At 45.2% G+C, this 15,741-nt stretch overlaps 1 protein-coding gene across 2 annotated transcripts in view; it reads left to right on the top strand.

The window, feature by feature from the left end:
• Positions 1-15,741, top strand: part of TMEM255A (transmembrane protein 255A) — a 60,373-nt gene that overhangs the window by 26,150 nt on the left and 18,482 nt on the right. The window contains exons 5-8 of one of the 2 annotated variants that reach the window (XM_080652377.1): positions 1,734-1,802; positions 3,243-3,314; positions 3,716-3,804; positions 14,642-14,804. In XM_080652377.1, coding sequence (XP_080508503.1) covers positions 1,734-1,802; positions 3,243-3,314; positions 3,716-3,804; positions 14,642-14,804 — 393 coding nt within the window. The remainder of the gene's footprint in view (positions 1-1,733; positions 1,803-3,242; positions 3,315-3,715; positions 3,805-14,641; positions 14,805-15,741) is intronic. The other variant, XM_080652378.1, reaches the window with a different exon arrangement.

Genomic DNA, 15,741 nt, shown 5'->3' with positions numbered 1-15,741 from the left:
TTCTCTCTCATCTCCTAATTCCTCCCTTTTCCCTCCCCCAAATATAGCCATTAACTGGATGGGAAAGTCATATTACCTTTCTGTGTCACAGTTTCTCCTTCTCCAAATGGATATAATAATAACCTATCTGTCAGGATAAGTATGAGGACAATATGAAGTCATGGGTGTGTACATGCCCTAAGAGGGCTTGGCACAGAGCAGATATTCACCACAAAGCAGTATCTGTTTCCATCCCTTCACTCCAGAGATGGTGATCCTTTAGATTAAAAAGGTTGCTAAGCCCTGGCTGAATGAGCTTTCCTTACCTCTCAATTGCATAGGCTTGTTCTTCCTCTGGGATCTCAATATAGAATAACAACCAGAAACACCAAATGGGCAGCCATCGCATATGTGTATTTTCATTTAGGGCATTTGGTGGCTGAATGCTTTTTGCAGAACCAGGAGGTCAGGAGTGCTGTGACCAACAAGCACATCAAGTCTCCCATTCCACAGGATAATAATGACTTCTGCTATCACCCGAACATGGAAAATAAACCCTGCTGGGTTTGAACATGAGAACTCTCATTCCTTTCCAGCCCAACTCCAGGCTAAGGCAATAGGACAATGTACTTTTAGAACATTGGGCAGCCAGGAGGTTTATGTAGAAGCAGCTGATGGAAAGTCCTAGGTCCTTGATGGTATGGAGGCTCGGAGACAGGAGGCACTGGGGTGCCAAGAACAGGAGATGCTAAATCACATATGTGGGAAAAAGCAGCCACCAGGATCATTGGAAATGCTGAGAGAACTGGGGGCAGGGTGGGAAGCAATTGGTAAACTCCCATTGCCAGGGTGCTTTGGCCAAACCCTTAAGGTCAGTTTGCATAAACTGACTGTCCTGTCCCAACCTGCTTTTGGCCCAAGCCCCCTACCACTCAGGGGATGTTTAGTGTTACCCTGAAAGTGAACAACATCCCCTGCCTGCAAGCTTCCTGGCAGCATTGTGTCTATCTGTTCTACGCCAACCCTCACCCCTTGTACCCCGTGCCTGAGAGCTTCCTTACTAGGAAGTTGGCCAAGCCAGTGGGTAAATCATCTGTTCTTAAGGCCCATGTTAGTTTTCTGGGATTTTGCGGTATTTTTGGAGTTCTCTGTCTTTATCTAATTTGTGAAAATGGCTCATAGTTCAGGTGAGTTAAAATCTCAGTAGCTGCCCATCCCCCTGGGGCTTGCTTCCTGAGCTCTTCCTTCTGGAAAAGCTGTGGCTCTGACAGCAGGGTGTACATGTCAGCCAGCCCCGGTCCTGGGTCCTGTCCTCAGGCGATAATGAGACCTCATTGTTAGAGCTATGCTGTCCAACCCCAGCCTCTCCCCATCATTTAGGAGTGTGATATTGCAATAACCTGGAGCTTTGAAGCTCAGTCCCTGTGAACTCTGTGCAAGAAGAAAAAGACTAGGAATAAAATGAGAGAGGAAATTTGAGGAAACCCATTTCTCAATCAATTTCCTAATTTCCCATTAACCAAGTGGCCCAATTGAAAGAAGTTATTAGAACATTTTTATCTGATCTTCACATTCTCAGTCTTCTTAGATTAATTAACTCAACCCACTGCCTACTCTCTCAGGGGTGTGTGTGTGTGTGTGTGTGTGTGTGTGTGTGTGTGTGTGTGCTTTCAAATCTTTTATTACCCATCAGACCACTTGCTGCTTTATTTTCCAAAGCCAAAACCCCTTTGGTTTGGTGTTTCCACTTATAGGATCTGAAACCACTCTACGCTAACCGGTGCCACTATGTCCCCAAGACATCCCAGAAGGAAGCTGAGGAGGTGAGCCAGAATGAGGCTATATGTCTTACCTTTTGGGAGTCTTCTGTTCTGTCTAAAACCTTTTTCTTTTACTCCTTTCCAGGGGCCTAAGGCTGGCTGCTAGGTATCTATATTTGATTTGCTCTTCGGATCAGAGCACAGTGCTAATAAGGTTATGGTCATAGGTTGGAGCCTCATGAGGCCTAATAAGATTTACTTTGTTCTATGGACACAGGCTACCCCTTTGCCCCTGCAGGCAGCCTCTCAGTTTGTGGCTTTGATTCCTAGAGAAACAGATAAGAGTACAGAGGCCACAGTGTAGGGTCTTCCCCCATCTCTGTGGATAATGGTTCAGTTGCCTGTGGTTCAGGTGCCCAAGCTGGAAGAAAATCAGGAGCTCCACCAAGGCACTAGGCCTAGACTAGGGGGCAGATACTGCGTCCCCCACACACGAGGGGTCAGGAAGTCAAATGAGGGTAATTGAGAGGCCTAGTTCCCTTGGAGGCTCTGGGGTGGGCCGGACTGTTAGCCTGGCCCCTTTCATGAGGCCAGTCTGATAATGTTTGAATTGGGTACAGGAGAGTCTCTCTCCACTGACCCATACAGCTCTCCTTGTATTCCATGTCCTTTCATGCAGAACTAGAGGTGGTGGACAGTGAGGTGAAGCATGGCTCCATGTCATTTTTGGAGAGCTTCCATTTCAGTACATAATAGCCCTTCCCAAACCCAGAGATCACTTTCATAGGAAACCCTACTGTGTGCTTCTAGGAACCTTGACACTTTGGTTCTCTGTTAATATCTAAATTGAAAGTCAGCCCCCGCACCCCGCCCCCCAATAGTTAGAACAAATTTAAACTTGTGATTGGGAGAAAAGAAAGACGAGTGGATATAAAATGACCACTGCATTGCACAACTTCAGGGGAAGCCATTCTATATAAAATATAATGTGAAGTTATATTTTATGGAGTTAGGCAAAGTGATAGCCCTGCTCCCAAGGCATCTGGGCAAATACTTTTTTTAATGGCCCTGCCACCCACTTGCCTTCTTTTTCTTTCCCCAATTACAAATTTACCATTTTTCTAACTATCCTCAGGTTAGAAGGGAGGAGTAGAAATATGTATGCTTATCAGAAAGGCCGTGAGCATTTGGATGAAAATGAATGCTCATTTACTATGAATATTCTCTATAACACAACAGAACAAATTTACAAGCACTTCATTACATCTATATATCCATCTATATGTGGGAGAGAGTCTGGAAAATTTCTTATCAACAAGAGTAAATGGAAATTAATCTTTAAAATTATTTGCCGATCAAGATGGGTAAAATGTCATTGCTCTTGTCTTGATTTCATTGTCATTGATTTCTTGTGTTAATTTGGTGACTGTAAAAATGTTAATTAATAACTTCCATAGGTTCACTGATAATCCTGGTCCCCTAATCCTATTTTTCCTATATAAGGTCATAAGTTCCTCAACCAAAAATTCTCCTTCCACGAGGGTTATGAGGAACCTTACCCAGGCAGCTAGAGAGGTACCATTGTACTTCAGAGTGCATGTGACAGTCCCTCTGTATTCCTTCCCATCTGGTCCCCTTTCCTATACCATGATTTGCCTTCCCCTTTCATATCCTCATTTCCTACTGTCTAATTGTTCTTCTGCCTGTTCTTCCATCCATCCTTCCTCCTCTCCATCTCCACCTTTCAGGGATGGGGCACTGAGGGCATGGCTGAGGCTGGATTTGAGCCCAGCTACACGGTGATTTGCTTCATACACAATTCAGCCAGTCCCCTGCCCAGCCCTCCTGTGCATTGGTGTGTTCATCTCACAGCTATCTTTACCATCTCCATCAGTCGCTAACTCACATTTCCAATCCCAGAGGGTCCTGACTCCCATGCAATGCCAGCTCATTTCCTCACTGTTGTGTGCCCTCAGGTGAACTGCCCTCACCTCAGCCGTGGATTCTGCACGCCTCGCATCCGGGGCAACACCTGCTTCTGCTGTGACCTCTACAACTGTGGCAAGTAAGAGTGGAGCCTCCAGGCATGGGAATATTGGTTTGATCACAATGGATGATAGAAGGTCTAGGATGGGGGAAGGGCATGCCATAGGGATCAGAGAAGTAGAAGACACTGGTCAGTTACCAGATTTCAGCCCAGATGCATTACCTGCCTTCTCTGTGCCAGGAAGCATGTCAAGTGCTTTTAAATATTTGATCTCATTTCATTCTTGTCTATGATGTCTGTAGAATTATTATCCCCATTTTACAGATGATGAGAGTGAGGCTCAGATGACACAGACAACTAGCCCAAGGTCACACAGAAGTTGAAAATGATAGAGATAGGGTCAAACACAGTTCTAAGTCAAAGCTGAACAATACTGAACAAGTTGCCCTAGCCCAGTGGTCGGCAAACACATTAGTCAACAGAGCGGCAAACCGTGGCTCGCGAGCCGCATGTGGCTCACGAGCCACAGTTTGCTGACCACTGCCCTAGCCAGTTTGGTTCAGTGGATAGAGTGCCAGCCTGCGGACCAAAGAATCCCGGGTTTGATTCCAGTCAAGGGCACGTACCTTGGCTGTAGGCTCCTCCCTGGCCCGGGCCCTGGTTGAGGCTTGTGCAATTGATGTGTTTCTCTCACATTGATGTTTCTCTCTGTCTTTCCCTCTCTCTTCCACTCTCTCTAAAAATCAATGGAAAAATAACCTCGGGTGAGGATTAACAAGTCATTATTGAGTACTTTCTCTGTGCATGGTCCTATTCTAGACACTGGAGATTCAGCAGCAAACAAAACAAAAATCCTTGCCCTCTTGGAGCTTCTATTTTATTAGGGAAATCAGTCAATAAACATGAATATACAGGGTTGGGCAAAAGTAGGTTTACAGTTGTTCATATGGAAAATAATACAATAATTTAAAAATATTTATAGAAGAATAAACTTCGTGTTTTGGGTACTCACAACTATAAACCTACTTTTACACCACCCTGTATAACATGCCAAGTATTAATCAGAGCACTGGAAAAAAAAAAGAAGCATGAAAGGCAGATAGATAGTAACAGGAGGGTAATGTGTGTGCTGTGTTAGATGGAGTATCCAGGGAAGGCCTCTTTGAGGAGGTGACATTTGTGTAGAGACCTGAGTAATGTGAGAGGGAAACCCAAGTAGATACCTGGGGGGAAAGAGTTTTTCAAGCAGAGAGAACAGCAAGTGCAAAGGCCCTGAGGCAGGAGAAGAATTGGTGCTATTTCTGCTATAACCATTCTGGCTCTCTGCCCTCCAATTGTGAAAATATCATTTACTCTTTCTTTCAAAACTAAAAGGAGCTAGGAATACAGAGACTACTGCTGTGGAGTTCACAAGCTAGTAGGGAAGACAGATACCTGAACAATTGATTGCAATCTTATCTAATAAAAGAGTAATATGCAAATTGACCATACCTCTGTTACACCCACAAGCCACGCCCATAAGCCATGCCCACCAGCCAATCAGGAGCGAATATGCAAATAAACCCAATCAAGATGGCTGTGGCCACAGAGACCAGAAGGGAGGCTTGGGTTTCCCCGGCAATGGAGGAAGCCAAGCTTTCCGCCTGCCCTTGCCGGCCCAGGCCTCCACTCCAGGCTACAAAGTCTCAATTATAGAAGATAAATAAATCCCAACAAAAATGGCAGCAGCAACAGAGCTGGAGAGAGCAGGAGGCTAGGGTTGCCCCCGGTGATGGAGGAAGCCAAGCTTCTGCAGCCCTGGCTTGCGTTGGCCTCCGCTTAAGGCTACAAAGTTTCAATTATAGAAGATAAATAAATCCCAACAGAAATGGCGGCAGCCACAGAGCTGGAGAGAGCAGGAGGCTAGGGTTGCCCTCAGTGATGGAGGAAGCCAAGCTTCTGCAGCCCTGGCCTGCTTTGGCCTCCACTTAAGGCTACAAAGTTTTACTTATAGAAGATAAATAAATCCCAACAAAAATGGCTGCCGCCACGGAGCAAGCAGAAGGCTTGGCTCCGCTCCAGGCTACAAAGTTTCAATTGTAGAAGATAAATAAATCCCAGATACCGGGGCCTCTGCTTGGGTTGCCAGGGGGCGTGGCCAGCCTGCAAACCACCACAGGCCCCTTGCCCAGGCCACCCCATGCCCCAAGGGAACCCCCACCCTGATCCAGGACACCCTTCAGGGCAAACCAGCTGGCCCCCACCTGTGCACCAGACCTCTATCCTATCTAATAAAAGAGTAATATGCAGATTGACCATCACTCCAACACACAAGATGGCTGCCCCCATGTGGTCAAAGATCCTGCCCCCATGTGGACATAAGATGGCCACCACAAGATGGCCAACAGGGGAGGGCAGTTGGGAGGGACCAGGTCTGCAAGGGAGGGCAGTAGGGGGCGATCGGCCTGCAGGAGAGGGCAGTTAGGGGTGACCAGGCTTACAGGGAAGGACAGTTGGGGGGGACCCAGACCTGCAGGGGAGAGCAGTTGGGAGGTACCAGGCCTGCAGGGGAGGGCAATTAGGGGTGACCAGGCCTGCAGGGGAGGGCATTTAGGGGCAAACAGGCTGGCAGGGGAGCAGTTAGGCATCAATCAGGCTGGCGGAGGAGTGGTTAGGGGGTGATCAGGCTGGCAGGCAGAAGCAGTTAGGGGCAATCAGGAAGGCAGGCAGGCGAGCAGTTGGGAGCCAGCAGTCCTGGATTGTGAGAGGGATGTCTGACTGCCCATTTAGGCCTGATCCTACCAGTAGGATTGGGCCTAAACGGGCAGTCGGACATCCCTCGAGGGGTCCCAGATTGGAGAGGGTGCAGGCTGGGCTGAGGGACAACCCCGCCCCGTGCATGAATTTCGTGCACTGGGCCTCTAGTATAGTATAAGTGTGGTGGGGAATCAGTGGATATACTGGGGATACTGGCAACACAAATGACTGAAAGTCAGAGTTGCTGGGGGGTGCAGTGTCAAGGGGGAGCTGATGTGGAAGCTGAGACTTAAAGGATAAATAGGAAGTTAGGAAAAAAACTAAAAGTGGGTGGAAGTTGGGAATTATTACCAAGAATTGTGGGGGTGGGCTTATACAGTTATACAAGGGGGTAGGTGGTAAGAGCAGAGTTGTAGTCACAGGTCAAATTATGGAGGGCTCCTTGGCCATAGAAATGCCTTTGGACTTAACTCTAAACAATTGGGATCCATTGGAGGATATAGCATGGAAAATGGATTTGAGTGTTTAGAAAGGAGCTAGGGCAGTGGTCGGCAAACTCAGTCAACAGAGTTTGCCGACCACTGAGCTAGGGGGTCACTGCAAGAGTTTAGACCAAAGAGAATGGATCCTGGATTAAGTTGCTTTGGAGATAATAGACAGCAAGGAACACTTTCAAGAGCAATTTAGAAAGTAAAATTGACAGGAATGCATGAGCAAAAGATACAGAGTATAAGTGAATAGCCCTGCCTGTGGGGTGTGTCAGCCAATTCCTGCCCATGCACATAGTTTCTCTAGACCAGTGGTTCTCAACCTTTCTAATGCCGTCCCTTTAATACAGTTCCTCATGTTGTGGTGACCCCCAACCATAAAATTATTTTCGTTGCTACTTCATAACTGTAACTTTGCTACTGTTATGAATCGTAATGTAAATATCTGTGTCTTCCGATGGTCTTAGGCTCTACAGCAGCGGTTCTCAACCTGTGGGTCACAACCAGGTTGATAACCGCTAGCAGGGTCGCCTAAGACCATCGGAAAACACAGATATTTACATTACGATTCATAACAGTAGCAACATTACAGTTATGAAGTAGCAACGAAAATAACTTTATTGTTGGGGGTCACCACAACATGAGGAACTGTATTAAAGGGTCGCGGCATTAAAAAGGTTGAGAACCACTGCTTTAGACTCTCAGTGCAGGAGTGCTGAGGGCCAGGAGAGGGAGGGAGGAAGGGGGGAGTTGGCAGAAGAAGTCTGAATGGAGCTAGATCCAGAGGGGTCAGATGGATGCAGGCCCCCTCCTCACTCACATTCTCTGCTTTCTGTATGGGGCGGGGTAGTTTCTCTAAATTGAGGATTAAAACCAGACAGATGGACAGACTGGAGGCAGGGAAGAGAAGGGGTGAACACACACCAGTCCTTTACCTTCTTTGCTAGCACCAGTCTCATTTCGTTAAAAGGTTTGGTGGAGGAAAGGAAACTTAAAAACTCAAATGAGGTTTGGGGATTATCTGGGAGGTTTAATTATTCATGTTATAATAATAACTAACACTTGTAAAGGACTTCCCTCCTAGCAGCAGTGATTGAGAGCTGGCTATAATTGTACTTCCTGAGTCCATCCTTCCAAAAATGATCAAAGGAATGTAAAATAGGTCCCAGGGGAATTGGGGTTCTGTTGCTATCTTTCCTTTTGCCTCTCTTTATCCCTCCCTCCCCTGCTCTGCCATTTCCTCTCTTTTTTCCTCCTCCCTCCTCTTAACAGCCTCTTCTCTCCTCCTTGCTCCCCTCTCCTTTCGGCTTCAAGGCCTCCTGGGGAGGGGGGGGGGTGGGGGGGTGGGGCAGCTGGAAGCTGGCCAGAATAGGGCCTGAGAATTAAACAGGAGGCTCACTGAGGAGGCTCAGAAGCAATTCCTTGCAGACACACCTTTCTCTTTGCAATTAGGTGTATTTCTGATGAAGGTTTGAGTAAACTAAATCCTACTTTAAATTCCATTTAGCTGAGCCCTTAGATTTTTTTTTTAAAGTGGAGACTCAAGCCCAGTTTATCTTTCTGTCAAATCTAATCTTCATAATAACTGACTTTCTTTTTTTCTTTGTTAATTCTCACCCGAGGATATTTTTTCCATAGATTTTTAGAGAGAGTGGAAGGGAGGGAAAGAGGGAGGGGGAAGGAGGGGGAGAGAGAGAGAGAGAGAGAGACATCAGTGTGAGAAAGACACACAGATTGGTTGCCTCCTGCATTCGCCCCAGACCATGACCAGGGATAGAACCTGCAACCTAGGTATGTAAGTGCCCTTGACTGGGAATCGAACCCACAACCCTTTGGGGTGTGGGCTGACGCTCTAACCACTGAGAAACACTATCCAGGGCTGACTTTCTAACTTTTTAAAAGCAAGTTATGCTAGTATTATCTTCAAGGTTCTAAAGGAATTTATGAGGAGCTGTGCTAAACTCTGGGCTCGCTAAAGGCAGTAAACATGACTTCATGTTATCTATATCCCAGGCTCCACCCAGCACTGGCCCAGGCATGAGTAAAACCCTGATGAAAAGGGAGTGACATTGCCCTAGCCAGTTTTGCTCAGTGGATAGAGCGTTGGTCTGTGGACCGAAGGGTCCCAGGTTCGATTCCAGTCAAGGGCACATGCCTGGGTTGCAGGCTCGGTTCAACGTGCTGGAGGCAGCCAATCAATGATTCCCTCTCATCATTGATGTTTCTATCTCTCTCTTCCTCTACCCTCCTCTCTGAAATCAATAAAAAAAAAAAAGAAAAGGGAGTGACATTTGTTGAAAAGGAACAAAAAGAGGAACATCCTTTTTGCCAGGAAAATAAAATATGGGACTAGGCAACTAAGAGGGTCATGGGGACATTGCTCTTAAAGATCTTCAAACCTGGAAATGGTTTACACCTACCTGGTGCCTGGTGACCAGCCTCAGGCAGCAGTCAAGGCCCTTTCCAAAGTCTGTCATGCTAAGATTCCAAGGGCAGGGCCACTAGAAAAGCACTTACTAAGCTCTTCATCAGGAAACCGTCACACTAGGTCATAAATCAAGACCATGAGACTTAAGAGGTGATGATCCTACAATAGAGGAGAAAGTTTACCTTGACCCAAGGCTTTTTCCAGCCAGCGCTGAAGAGACCTAAACTCCAGGCCTAAATATAGCGAGCTGCAAGCATTCTTGGGCTCAGAGTCTTTAATTTTGTCAAATACGTATTGGTTTTCCTCACATGAAGCCTATTTTTAATCAATTGCCAGCTCCTTCAGTCCGTTTCCTGGAAAGGAGGCCAAGAAAAAAAAGTGGGAACAAACACATCAGGCAGTCATTTGTTCAGTGCTACGGAAACACAGAGTTGCTACTGTCCCCTCAAAGCCACAGACCTTCTCTGACGTCAGGGGCAGTGAGGTTTTAATAGCAAACATAGATTATTTCATTTTGCCTTGTGCAGGAAGGTGGCTTTCTCTAGGACACAGCTCCTCAGTAGCAGCCTTTCAGAGCACTTTTCTCAGCTTTGGAGAGGCCAAGTCAATATCACTGGTTTTCACTGTATAACTTAAAGGAAGTGAAAGGAAGCGGGGGTGGTTTGTGAACTGCTTCAGCTGGTAGTAAAATGAAAGATGATAGCTTATTTTCACTCATTTCTTCCTTTGACAAACTTTTATCGAGCTCCTACTATGTGCCTGAGACTATTCTAGAAGAATACCTTTCAATAAAACATAATTTTACCCTTAAGGAACTCAATTTACCAGGGAGATTGTGGGAAGGGGTGGGAGATTAGACAGAATGCATGCAGTAAAAGAGAGATGCACAGAGGCTGCCCTTGTTATTGCCTGCCAATCAAGAGTTGGCATATGGTTCCAGGCTCTTATCAAAGAGCAGAAGCATGCCCTTCTGCCTTATCCAGGATCTGTTGCCTCCTACTTGGGTAAATGGGGTCCAAAACACAGGTACACCCAGCAAGGGGATGAGAACCCATTATTGAGTGATCAATCTCATGATCAATGCAATGATCAGTCTTTGAACTGTTAATCCATTCACCAAGTACCTATTGATGACCTATAACATTTCTACAACTGTGCAAGGCAGTGAGGGAGAAACAAATGTAGGTAAAAGACCACTCTTGCCCTCAAGAGATTACAATTTAGACAGAGACATCATGTCCACCTTGGCTTGGTTGTAGCTTCAGTACCCAGCACAGTACTCAGTACTGAGTGGGCTCTCAATAGACATTGGATTAAATGAATAACTGAATGATTGACATATGTAAAGTGCAAATTAAGAAAAACAGACTTGCCCTAGCCAGTTTGGCTCAGTGGATAGAGCATCAGCATGCGGACCAAAGGGTCCTGGGTTTGATTCTGATCAAGGGCACTTACCTCGGTTGCAGGCTCCTCCCCAGCCTGGGCCCTGGTTGGGTCTCGTGCAGGAGGAAGCAACCAATCGATGTGTTTCTCTCACATAGATATTCCTCTCTGTCTTTCCCTCTTTCTTCCACTATCTCTAAAAATCAATGGAAAAATATCCTCGGGTGAGGATTAAAAAAAAAAAAGAAAAACAGACTCTCTGAGGCTATGGGAGTCCAGGGAAAAGGCTAATAATTGGCACTGGAGTCCTTGAAGAAAGCCCTAGTGAGGTGACTATTGAAGTTTTGAGCAGTGGAAGAGATTAGGATAGGCAGAGAATAGAAGGCAGTATCTTGCACCACAGGGGGAGAAATCTGAGCAAATTTTGGAATAAGTGCCCAGCAAGGCCAGTTGGGGACTCCAGCCTGGCTGGAGTGTGAACTCCATTTTAGAGTCAGATTATGGCAGACTGAGGAATTTGGACACATTTTCCTGAAGGTAATGGGAAGCCATGGAAGGGTTTTGATTAAATGAATGACTTAGTTTTTTAAATGTTTTAGGAAGCTAAACCAGGCAATGGTAGGGTCTGGCAGGGGATCCCTGCAGCCATGGAGGCTTGAGGGTAGGAGTGCTGAGAATGCAAAAGATGAAATTCCAGAGGAAGTTCTGCAATTCCAGAGACTAAACCAAATGGAACCATAAATCTCAAACAGAAACAAACCACACTAATTTGCTAAATCCTGAACCAGATCTAAGTATTAACGGTCTTTTGCTTCATAGTTCAGTAAAAAATATTTCAATAGCTACTGAATCCACTCAAACAGAAACCAAACATATATTCTCTACAATTATTGAATATTTTTAAACGAACTGCTGATCTACCATGTGGTTGCCTGTACCTTTAAAGTGTTAATGCCTTTAAGAACAAGATTCAAAGTTGAATCTTGCTGCCAGTGGCTGGCTCTTAGAAGGGAAAAAATATATAGCTGCATGTTTTGGTGGGGGCTCTTATTATGTGCTGGAGTGCTGTTTTCATACATTCTCTAATTAAATCCCATAGGCCCGGAAGGGTTAAGAAAGTTGCTCAGGGTCAGACCACAAATAAGTGACAGAGCCAGGGTTCAAATGCAGTCCTACTCCAGAGTTTGCTATGCCATACTGCCTATCTATATGTACTGCCAGCCTTCCCTCAGTGTCTTAGGAGGTAGGCATAGATAATTTGGGGGCAGTCAGAAGCCTCTCCTGGGTCCCTACAAGCCCACACTTTCCCTTACATCCAGGCCTATCCTTTCCAGGGTATAGTCCCTGTACAACTGTGCCTTTTTGAGTTTAAGTAATCTGTGTGTCCTCCCTACCCCATCCCCAGGACTGAGTACAGTGCCAACTAACAGAAGACACTCAATGTATGCTTATGGATGGTCTCTTCAATTATGTTCTGGAAAATACTTAAATCCAATTAAAATTCTGATGAGTTGAAATACCTTTAAAATTCCACTATGGCAGCTTACTATGTAAAACAGTGGTTCTCTAACATCAGTGAGCATGTTAACACAGATTCCTGAGCCTCACCACCCCCTCCCCCCAATTCTGCCTAATTCAGTAGGACTGAGGCTGGGCCTAAGAATCTGAGTGTTAACTAGCTCTTTCTCAAAGACATATGATCATACACAAAGACACCCATAGGCACACACAAATAACGTACTGACACACACAGGCAGACACACATACACACAAATGCAGATGATTCTGACCCAGGCTGTCCTGTAACCACACTGATTTCAATTTGTTAGAGAAACATTGATTTTAAAGAATCCTAAGATAAATTCATCTCCCAAGTTGAACTCTTTTCTTGTGTGACTAATCCCTCCTTGATTCATTCTGAAGGTTAACCTTTAGTTTTGTTTCCCTTTTTCATTTTCAGCATTCTTATAGCAGGAGAGTCACGTGTAATAACCATCTTGATGCCAGGGCATTTGGTTCTGACTTTCATTTTAAGAATCACAGTGTTTTATTTTTCTAATATATGTTTATTGATTTCAGAGAGGAAGGAAGAAGGAGAGAGAGAGAGAGATAGAAACATCAATGATGCGAGAGAATCATTGTGATCAGCTGCCTCCTGCAAGCCCCTCCACTGGGGATGGAGCCCACAACCCAGGCATGAGCCCTTGACCGGAATCGAACCTGGGACCTTTTAGTTCGCAGGCCAATGCTCTATCCACTGAGCCAAACCGGCTAGGGCAAGAATCACAGTGTTTTAGATTCACTATTGCTTCCAGTGGTCAAGTTGTAAATTAGTTTGCCACATCCAGGAGGACAGGAACTTCATTTAATTCATTCACCAGGTATTTATGTAGCATCAACTACGTCAAGCACAGGTGCTGCCATAACAAAATACCAGAGACTGGGTAGCTTCAACAACAGATATTTATTTTCTCACAATTCTGGAGGCTGCAAGTCTGAGATCAGGGCGCCAGCATGCTCGGGTTCCCATGAGAGCTTTCTTCCTGGCTTGCAGATGGCAGCCTTCTCACTGTGTCTTCTTGAAGTCTGTGTATGGAGATCTCTCTCTCTCTCTCTCTCTCTCTCTCTCTCTCTCTCTCTCTCTCTCTCTCTCTATTTGTAAAACCCCCAATCCTATTGGATTAGGGCCCCACTCTTATGACTAATCTAACCTTAATTACCTCCTACAAGCCCTTCTCCAAGTACACTCACATTGGGAGTTAGGGCCTCAACATATGAATTTTGGTCACAATGCAGTCCATAACAAGTAATGTGATAGAGAATGACTGAGCTTTGGTGGGGCGGGGGTTGTCTTTAAACAGAATGGTCAGGGAAGACCTCGCCAAGGAGATGATAGGTTTTGTTCAGCAACTCACCTGTAGTTCTTTATTGGGACATTGTTTTTTGTTTGTTGGTGTTTTGTTTTTTAATATATTTTTACTAATTTCAGAGAGGAAGGGAAAGGGAGAGAGAGATAGAAACATCAATGATGAGAGAGAATCATTGATCAGCTGCCTCCTGCACGCCCCCTACTGGGAGTTGAGCCCGAAACCTTGGGCATGTGCCCTTGACCGGAATTGAACCCAGGACGCTTTAGTCCACAGGCTGACGCTCTATCCACTGAGCCAAACCAGCTAGGGCTGTTGATGTTTTGTTTTGTCTTGAGAAAGGAAACACTGATATCTTTGAAGCCTGAATTCAGATCCCAGCCCTACCTCTTATGACTTGAGCAAGTTCCTAACCTCTCTGTGCTTCAGTTTCTTCATCAGTAAAAAGGGATGAAGTGATAGTACCTACCTCACAGAGTATTTTAAGGATTTACTGTGCTGTCTAATAGAACTTGATTCAGTGATGGAAATGTTCTGTAATCTGCTCTGTTCAGCACAGTAACCAGCCACTAGTGTGGCTATTGAGCATGTAACACGTGGCTGATGAGACTAAAGAACTGAATTTTAAAAATTTTACTTTATATTAATGAATTTAAATTTATATAGCCACATGTGACTAGTAAACTGCCATATTAGCTCAGTTTTAATGAATTCACATATGTAAAATCCTTAGCACTGTGTCTGGCATATTGCCAAGTGTCAATAATGTCATCTAGGATTAGTGTTAGTGATAACAATTGTTTCTCTGGCAGGTAGTAGTTTTTCATTGTTGATTTTTAATAAACAGCAATCACACTTAGATTTATTATAGTGTCTTGCTCCCCAAGTGCATTCATACCTATGATGTCCCTTATGATAGTTAACCTGTTTTCCATTGAGCTGGGTGGTAGCCAAAGCCTTAGGGCCCAACCTGCTCCCTGGGGACTGACTGAAGTGTGCTTCTCCCTGTCCAGCCGGGTGGAAATTACTGGTGGGTACTATGAATACATCGATGTCAGCAGTTGCCAGGACATCATCCACCTCTACCACCTGCTCTGGTCTGCCACCATCCTCAACATCGTTGGCCTGTTCCTGGGCATCATCACTGCTGCTGTCCTTGGAGGCTTTAAGGACATGGTAAGGAAGGGTCTTCCCTTTCCACAGAGGCCCCTGTTGGGGGCGAGAGCCAGGCTGGGGTAAGGAACAATGGGCATGTTTTGAAGGGAGGAATCAGAAGCAATTGCTTCAAGAATGTAACTGCCTTCAAACATCTGCAAATATTTCTTGTTAACATGAGTTGCTTGTGTTCTTATGGCACATTCTGGGGTGGAGGGAGAGGAGGGTATTATCAAGTTTCTGGGTCATGCTGGTTATGTAAATACTAGAGGCCAAATGAACGAAATTCATGCAAGGGGCTTGGCTCTCGCAGCCCTGGCTTCATCCAGAAGGACGTCTGGAAGGTCATTTGGCTGTCCGGTCTAATTATCATATTATGCTTTTATATAGATAACCTTTTCAAATTCTCCAACACCCTAAACACACTTTTAGCAGAAATCTTTTAGGGTAGTTTTTCCCCAACAGACTTGGGGAGAGATGGAAGGAAAGAGTTGGTTTTTCAAAATCATTATTGTTGAGAGTATTACAGATGCCCCCCTCTTTTTTCCCCCATTGCCCCTCTATACCCAGTTCCTGTGTGTTTTTTTAGCTATAGGTAAGAATAATGATAGTTTCCCCTTCTCAGGAATTTCATCCTGGAGTTTCTCCAGAAAGAGTATCTGGACTCCTTTTTTTACTCCCCCTCACCCCCCTGCATTTGAAGAGCCAGCCATGGGCTAAACTGCTTGCCAGGTCTTGTCCTCAACCTCAACCTTAACCTCAATCTCAGCCTTCCCACATTCCTTAACCTCTCTTTCAACTCTTTTTCATCTTTGTGTGTGTGTCTGCAAAGGCATGCCAGGACTCAGCACCCAGTAGGTGCTTCATAATAGTGGGCTCCTTTCTTTTTTTGTTTTTAAAGCATTTCTAAGCTTTTATTTGCTTATTTAATAAACCTTGATCTCAAATTATAGAGATA

Source organism: Plecotus auritus, assembly GCF_963455305.1.
Source record: "Plecotus auritus genome assembly, chromosome: X".
In the NCBI taxonomy this organism is placed as follows: Eukaryota; Metazoa; Chordata; class Mammalia; order Chiroptera; family Vespertilionidae; genus Plecotus; species Plecotus auritus.
Note: the sequence above shows the minus strand (reverse complement) of the source record. Positions and strands in the feature narration are given on the sequence as shown.